At 35.9% G+C, this 8,910-nt stretch overlaps 1 protein-coding gene across 3 annotated transcripts; it reads left to right on the plus strand.

Moving 5' to 3' along the window:
• Window positions 1–379: 379 nt before the first annotated feature.
• LOC107839049 (tRNA (cytosine(38)-C(5))-methyltransferase 2) lies at window positions 380–8,910 on the plus strand (the record flags this gene model as incomplete). Of its 3 annotated transcripts, none has more annotated exon segments than XR_007044001.1 (6): window positions 380–695; window positions 802–896; window positions 4,769–4,834; window positions 4,940–5,004; window positions 6,798–6,918; window positions 8,322–8,458. XR_007044001.1 is itself a non-coding variant. In XM_047395668.1 (5 exon segments), coding segments are annotated over 5 exon segments (621 nt in total), but the record flags the coding sequence as incomplete, so codon positions are not given.

Here is an 8,910-nt window from a genome sequence, read left to right on the forward strand (position 1 = left end):
AGAGTCCGAGCAACTTAGATCTCCTTTACTTTTTTTGGGTGTAACATGGCTATTGCAAATGATATAGATGCCATATTAAATTGCATTTACATTTGCAGCAGTGATGATTGCTCTCGCTTTATCTATCTTTACAGCACTTTCTTGTTGCTGTATTTTCAATGAAGTAACCATTAACAATTAAACCAAGTTGTTAAAGATGTTGGACATGGGAGTTCAGTAAAATTAGGATGCAAATGTGGCTTATTGGTGACCAAAAATCACTTCATAATAAGTTCTATCCTTTTGTATATAATGCAGTCAACTAATGTTTATTAATTTTTAATTAATTTATTTAGTTCGCAAAACAGAAATTTAAATCACTGGTGATACTTTACTGCAGGCCAAAAGGAAACCGTTATCCTTTGAAGTCCCTGAATTTAACAATCAGCTTCTTCGGACCCCTGCCCCTTTACTTGGACAGGCTGAAAGCACAATGAATAAGGAACAGCTGCAGTCACCAGAGTACTGGGATGAGCTGCTTCAAGCTTGTCAACCTGTAGATGATTTTCTTGTATTTAAAACTTTTGGTAATGACAAGGGCTCATCAACTTACTCTTTCCATGCCAATGATTCTGTAAAATCAGATATTAGCGATGAGGAAAATAATGTGTACTTTGTTCCATCAAGCCTGATTGAAAGGTGGGGAAGTGCCATGGGTATCCTTCTTCCTGCTGATTCCTACAGCTTCTCTGTTTCTTATGTCATAATATAGCTCTCTCTGCTCGTCAATTGTTGTTGGGTTACATCCTTAAACGGTCACAGATATTGTTTATCCTCATTCAAAGCGTATTTGTTGTTTTACAAAAAGCTATTACAGATATGTGAAGGGTACTGGCTCCCTGTTGGCAACTGTCCAGGTTAAGCTTTAAAGCACCGTCATGATGTTTATGTTTCTCCTTGAATTGTTTTCTTTTTTCAGTTGTCTTTATACTATAATATAGAAATTAATTAAGAAAGTGACCCTTATTTGCTCTTTTGCTACTCCTTGTGATTACCTTGATATTTCTTGCTCAGGGTTTCCGTAGAAATGGAGAAGGAAACTGAATAGCTGAATGCAAATTTTTGGAAACTCTAAGAAACATAAGATATCATACATACATGCAACCATGCATCTGCATAACATGGAGGATAAGTTGATTTTTTTTTTAATCTTTGTAACCCATCACAATAAGTAGTTCCACAGTCTTTATAATTTTACGAGAGTTTCCTCAACTATTATGCCTCTTTTTCTATTTAAATTAATACATAACCTTTCCTTGAGCTTTTTGTTTGTATGAGACTCATGTGCGTCTTGTTCACAATGATCATGCGGGTTCTCGTTGCTGCTAGTTGTGGTTGGTATGGAGGTTTCTCTCTCTTCCCACCCCCTCAACAGTAAAATGTTCGTTTAGATGTTAGATAATTACAGTAACAGGAGCAGTTATAGTACCTAAGGATTTTCTAGTAGTTAACGAAGGTGGAATGAAGACTTTAAGAGACGAGAAGTTAACATTTTGTTAAATACTAGTAATACTTGTGTGAGGATTGTCATTGCTTGTCAAGTGGCATTTGTGGGCCCCACAACAAGGCATCATTCATCTATCTCCCCATCTCTACACACATCAGCCCAAATAACCCCCTATCCCTGCTAATTGAGGCTTAAGCCCTAAAGTTTGCAGTAAATGTATAAATATACTAGCAACGACTTTGGCCCACCCCTTCTTTTTCTTCTTTCCCTCCGGGTATTGCATCATCCCTCTCACCAATATCCCCCTTCCATACAAGCCATGTATCTCAGTTGCCGCTTGGTCACTGTTATCAATTGGGTTTTCTGTGCTCCTTTATTAGTTGAGTGGAAATAATTAGACAAATGGATTATAAATTGAAGAAATGAAAGTGGAAGATGGATTGACTATCGTGCCCAATGAAGCCCAACTATGTACTTCTCTAAAAACAAAATCCTTACACGATAACTTAATTCCAACAAAAAAATGTCAATTAAAATGATCATTTACTCAAAAAAAAAAAAAGAGTGGTTTTCACTCAGTTAAGATTTATTTTCTCTTGTCCAATTTGTTCGAAAAATTTGTGCAATCATTCGTGGAGATCAAAGCCGAATTATGTGCCAAGGCCATGTGAATGATGCTTGTTGTGGGGAGAAATATGGTATTGTGCACTTGTGCCAGTTTGGTTCAGGGTAACCTTTGTGGAAGGTTGTCTACCTAGGGGTTGTTGAGTGGAATTTGAGGCTTTTGTACCTTACCGGTTCAGGAACTTCACCTAAAGATGCTGATGAATGAATCTGTATGTGACGGGATGATGTGAAACATGCTTGGGAATTCTAAGAAATTTAAGATGGATTCTTCGACCCCACGTGAACACCAAGAACAATTATGGAAAGCCATAAAAGGATAGGAAGATTAAGACAATTGTTGGGGTAAACACAAACATAAGTATTAATTACCTAGACATATGTGAATGCAATCAGTAATCTTAAATCTAGGATAGGAAGAAAGATAGGATTATTCTAGAATTGAAATGCAATCCATTAACTTAAAGAAACAATGAAGAGATTCTAGGAACTAATTAGATTTACGTTCAAATAAGAGATATAATCCAAAGGAAGAAGGGATATGACTAACTTGTAGTAATTTTTTGATAATGAAAAAATTTACAAGTTAATAATTCATGTGTTGAGTCATACTCCTTCTCCCCTTGTATTGTAGTAATTTAAGAGATGTTCAACCCCGTCTTTCAAAGAGTAACCTAAATTCATCATCCAAAATAAAATGTCCTTTAAGAAGAAAGACCATAAGATTTGCATTTTGGGTACTGTATGATAAGATGTGTCGTCAAGGTTCAAGTGTAAGTTCTGGTTACTGGTTAGACCAACATTGTATTATGGGGTAGAGTGTTGGTCAGTCAAGAATGTCATGTTCAGAAGATGAGTGTAGCGGAGATGAGGATGCTCAAATGGATTTATGGGTATAGTAGGAGAGTATGACTAAAAACGAAATTATACGGCGTAAGCTGAGAGTCACCACCATTGTGGACAAGATGAGGGAAGCGAGGTTGAGATGGTTTGGGCATGTGAAGAGGAGGTGTGAGAGTTCGGTTGTAGCAAGAGTTAGGAGAGGTGATAGTAGTCCAAAAAAGAACCGAAAGGAAGTGATTAGACATGACATGTAACTTGAGCTTACTAAGGACATGGCCCTAGATAGAAGGTGTAGATGTCGAGGATTAGGGTGCAAACCTAGGCCAAGTGTGTCGCCCTTTAGGTGGGAAAAACGGGGCTAGTCCCCTCTCATATTTGCCTTATTAGTAGTAGTATTTAGTAATCACGTAATTTCTTATTCTTCAATGTGGTTTGCCATTTGTTTCATTTGCTTTGTATCTTGATATTTTGCTGTTATTTTTTTCTTGCAACCCTGCTTTGAAATAACCTCTCTTTTGAGCTGAGGGTCAATGGGAAATAGCCTTTGTTCTCAAAAGGGTAAGGTCCCGTACATCTTACTCTTCGTAGACCCCACTTGTGGGATCACTCTGGGTATGTTGTTATTGCTTTCATGGATATTTAAAGAGTGGAGAATTAGGTCCAACACAATTAGAAGCCCAAAAGGAGAAGGAAGACCATGTCTTTGGTCTTAAATTAGGAGGTTGAAGGATATTTTAGTATTCTTAGAATAATGGATCCTTGTATAAATAGCCTATTAGGTTTAGGTTATTCTTTGAGAGTTATGAGTTCATATCCCGTTCCTACTTGAATGTTAATGGTAATACCTTGTTCTTTCTTCTCCTTTTGGACTTCTAATAATCTTGAACCTTGTTCTCCACTGTTTTAAGATATACAAAATGCCACTTGGCAAGCAACAACCACCCTCACAAGTTTTACCGCGTAATTAACACAAAGTAAAGTGTCTCATGACCTTGTTCGAATTCAGCAAAGGGGAAAAGGGTAATTTCTTCTCAGATAAACTCTTGGTGGACAAAGTTAACTAGTATATTTACTAGTGGAAGGATGCAAGTACCAGTCTAATAGCTGTGGTATGCACAAGTTGACCAGGAAAGCATCGTTGTAAAAAAATAATTATGGTCATTCATATTTGAAAAATAATTTAATAACTTGTCAAAAAAAAAAATACTTATTGTTGTATAATACGCACTGCCCTGTTGGTTTATTCTAGACTTGCTTATGGAAGTAGGATATTTTGTGACTTACTTTTGTCTCTAAAACTAAAATACTTAGGTCCATTAGATTATGGCTGGTTTCTCTAGTTGCCAAGATGAATTGCTGTGTATCTAATGTTGTTTTTTTCTTTGATTCCATGATTAACAAAATGCTCTTTCTGTTTTATTTAGTTTGATCTGGATATCTTATACTTGTGTTGGACAACTCATTCTATTCTCTCCGTGTTATTAAAAGTCATAGTTTTATCGCTTAAAGCGATGTGAAGATAGGAGTTATCGCTTCAAGGAGAATTGAACGATTGATAAAATGATGTAAAAGTGATCCCAGTAAGCAGCAATCTCAATTTTGAGGATTTGGATTAGTAGTGGCATTATCGTATATTGGAGGCTAAAACTCTTATGCGTTCAGTAGTGTTTAACTTTCTGTAACTTGTACTCTTGACTTCACTTCACTTCACTTCACGCTCTTCAGTTCTCATGCACCTTTTCAATTTTTTGTGCTTTTCTCCTTTTAAAATATTGCTGTCCAGTGATTCCACGGGGTACCATTTCATAAATACAGGAAAAGACAGAGAATAGAACACCTTCGCTGCAGGATCTGTCTCTTAGATACTTCACACCTAGGGAGGTACTCATTTCTCTTCAGTTTTGTGAATATTTCTCTTATTTCTTTGTTTTCTTTTGGGAAGTAAAGCAATATAGATTCAAGACATCTCACAGCTCTTGATTGTAGGTTGCGAATTTGCATTCTTTTCCAGAAGACTTCCAGTTTCCACAACACATCAGTCTTCGCCAACGGTACATCTGTTTTTCCCGTTCTTATACTTCATTATTAATGAATCATTTTTTCCTCAACTCTTGTGATTTTCTAGTTCAAAAAGTTATTATTATTGGCTTGACTTATTATTGACTATCCAAATCAAAGGCGATCGATTATCTACCCAAGAAGATAGATAGTCCCACATACTAGAAAAGGTCACAAATAGAGTTGAACCAAGTAACATTGTAAAGGTAGCTTTCTGTAGGGGAATCGCCACTCACCTCTTCCCCTAATATCCTCCCTTTACCACATCATGGAGGTTTACACATGGGCGGACCCATGTTGACCAAAGGAGTGTCAAGCGACACTGCTTCGTTGAATTTTTTTTCTAAATGTATATATTAATACTATGCCTAAACAGATATATTTAATGAAATGACATTGCTTGACTCAACGTTGCTCTTGGTGCGTTGGTGTAAAGCTCGGTTTTGGTCTTTGAGGTTGGGGGTTCAAACTTCAACTGATGCATTTTTGTGCAAAATTTATGTATTTTTTGCCAAATTTACTTTAAAATTATGGTTAAGTAGTATTGAACCCAAGATTTCTTCTAACTAAAAATGATGCTAAACCAATCGGCCAAGGATATGTCTTACTTTAAAAAGTGATAAATAATTTTTTATCCTTTCTTCTATAAATATCGACACTGCTTACTAAAAGGCCTGTGTGCGCCAACTACATCACAGGGAGATCCTAGAGGCTCGCTCGGAAAGGCTACTGTGTAATTGTTGTTTGTTATTCATAGAAACTGATGTTGCATAGGCGTTACGGGCATTTTCGAATTTGTATCGATGTTTTAGAAAATCTTTCAAGTCCCTGTCATGCTATAGGCCATTTTGACTTTTCCTATTTCGGAGACAGTGTACCCCTTCTTCATTTACATGGTGGTGTTTGACTGGGCACCGAGAAAGACTTTTGTACATATCATCATTATCATTAGAACTTGTGGTCGTAAACGCACCATGACATTTTTATGGCTATAAGGACATATCATTAAGGGTAACATATGAAGTTTAAAGTTAAGAATTTCCAAACACAGGCAAGTGTCATTCATTTGGATTCGACTACAACAGAAAGAGCCATTTAACATGAAAGAGGGAGTATATTATGATTGTGATCATTTCATTGTTTGAGTTGGATAGAAGATGTGTTGAAACTATGTCTCAGAAATAAAGTAAGAATAGATAATTTTAGTACTTTTAAATTATTAGTCCTATGTGACTTAGGAATTAGTTGCCCTTTTATTATTTGAGCAGGAATTAGTTATTCCAATATAAATTGAAGTGTAGTTAGAAATTTAGCTATAAATATATGATTTGAGTTATTAATAAAATAATTTCCTTTGACAATACAATTGCAGTATTTTCCTCTCCAACTCTTTCTCTGTTATTTCTCTAATTTCAAAACAAAAAACCAACAAATGGTATCATAGCCAGTTTCTTGAGGAATCTGTGAGAGATGAATTCTGAAAACAACTTTTTTCAAATAGCTCCTCCTGTCTTTGATGGTGAGAATTACCATCTTTGGGTAGTAAGAATGGAGACTTATCTTGAGGCTTTAGATCTTTGGGAGGCCGTGGATGAGGATTGTGAGGTTCTTCCGCTGCCCAATAATTCCACGGTGGCCCAGATCAAAAGTCGAAAGGAAAAGAAAATCAAAAAATCAAAAGAAAAAACAACTTTATTTGCTAGTGTTTCTCCAACAATTTTCATGCAAATTATGGCCCCTAAATCAGCGAAAGAAATTTGGGATTATCTGAAGAAAGAATATACAGGAGATGAAAGAATACGAGGCATGAAGATGTTGAATCTAATAGAGAATTTGAATTGCAAAAGATGAGGGAATCTGAGATCGTCAAAGAGTGCTCAGACCGACTTCTTGACATTATTAATAAGGTAAGATTGCTTGACACAAAATTTAAAGATTTAAGAATTGTTGAAAAAATTCTTGTTACAGTGCCTAAAAGATATGAAGTATCAATTACTACCTTGGAAAACACAAGACTTGTCCAAGATTACCTTGGCAGAATTGTTAAATAAGTTGCAGGCGCAAGAGCAAAGGAGATTTATGAGGCAGGATGGTATGGTTGAAAGAGCTTTGGCAGCCGACCACAAGACTCACAACAAGGGTAATAATTCAAGAAAAAATTACCCACCTTGCCAGCACTATAGCAAATAGGTCATCCTCCATTTAAATATGGGAAGAGACCAAATGCACAATACAAGATTTGCAATCAACTTGGCCATGAAGCTGTGATTTGCAAAACAAATCTCAAAAATATGAAAAGAAGAATCTCATTTTTGGATGATTGACAGTGGTTGTACAAACCACAAGACATATGACAACACTCTTTTTAAAGAGTTTTTGCCTTTGGAAAATAAGAAAATCAGAATTGGCAATGGTGACTATATTTCTACAGAAGGAAAAAGGAATGTTGCAATCAAAACAATTTCAGTTACAAAAATAATTCTAAATGTCTTTTACGTGCCCGATATTGACAAAAGTTTGTTAAGTGTTGGCCATCTAATGGGAAGAAGGATTTAAATTATTATTTGTAGATAAATATTGTCGAATCTTTGATTCCACTAATCATGAAATTTTACAAGTTAATATGAGAGACAAAAGTTTCTTATTTAATGCAACAGAAGGTGCACACAAGCCATGCAAGAACAAAGATGAATTGACAGATTTGTTTAAGAGGTCAAATTTAGTGGAAGCCGAGACAATTTCTGATCTAAGGAGGAGTGTTGAAAATATGTCTCAGAAATAAAGTAGGAATAAATAATTTAGTACTTTTAAATTATTAGAGTCCTATGCGACTTAGGTATTAGTTGTCCTTTTATTATTTGAATAAGAATTATTTATCCCAATTTAAATTGAAGTGTAGTTAGAAATTTAGCTATAAATATATGATTTTTGAGTTATTAATAAAATAATTCCCTTTGACAATACAATTTTGACAATACAATTGCAGTATTTTCTTCTCTCCAACTCTTTCTCTGTTATTTCTCTAATTTCAAAACTAAAAACCAACAAGATGATTGGACCTTATCTAGAAATGCATATTCTCACAAGTGAACAATTAAATTAACAAACAAGTAAATTAATATACGCAAAACTGCCTGAGGTCGCCTTGTTAGTTTAGTTAGTTTAAATGCTATCCTGGCAAGAATGAAAGAGGAGGGTCAGGTGTTTGTCCTGGGCTCTTGGCTTTACTTTCTGATATTTCAGCAATTCCGTTCTGGGCTTCATAGAAGAATCACTTGCTAACCTATGCCTTTGGGTTTTTTTGGTGCAGTTATGCAATGCTAGGAAATAGTTTAAGCGTGGGAGTGGTTGCTCCACTCCTTCAATATCTCTTCAAGAACCCCTTATGATTATGCTATTAGCTGAAGCTCCATCTGTACAAGTTTTGCTGGATAAAATGCACAGCCAACAGTTTGTCCCCTGAACAACCTGATCGTCTAGTACAAGGACGCACTAAAGAAAAGCAGTGCTGACACGTAGTCTATGACTTTGGTTAAGAACATGGAGAATCTTGATCCAAGTGAGAGAGGCTTGTGTTTTGACTTCAGCAAACCGTGTTCTGCTCACTTGTGTGCTCTGCTCATTGGCATTGTGCATAGAATGGTTCTCAGCTGCGCACAATATTTTGAGATGTATAAGATTGAAGTTGAAGGGGAGAACTGGTAAAGTTGTTGTCATGTGACCAACCTTGAAAAAAAGTTGTGTACTATAATAGATCCTTATGGCTGGCTCTTCCACGGGCCCTTATAGCGTGAGTTTTAGTACATTGGGGTGCCCCTTTGTGTAAGATTGAAGTCACTGTCAACAGCAAGACTGCTGGCCTAATTTCATATCTAAGATCAAGTGGGTTGATTTTTTTA

This window comes from Capsicum annuum, chromosome 8 (assembly GCF_002878395.1).
Source record: "Capsicum annuum cultivar UCD-10X-F1 chromosome 8, UCD10Xv1.1, whole genome shotgun sequence".
Lineage (NCBI taxonomy): Eukaryota > Viridiplantae > Streptophyta > Magnoliopsida > Solanales > Solanaceae > Capsicum > Capsicum annuum.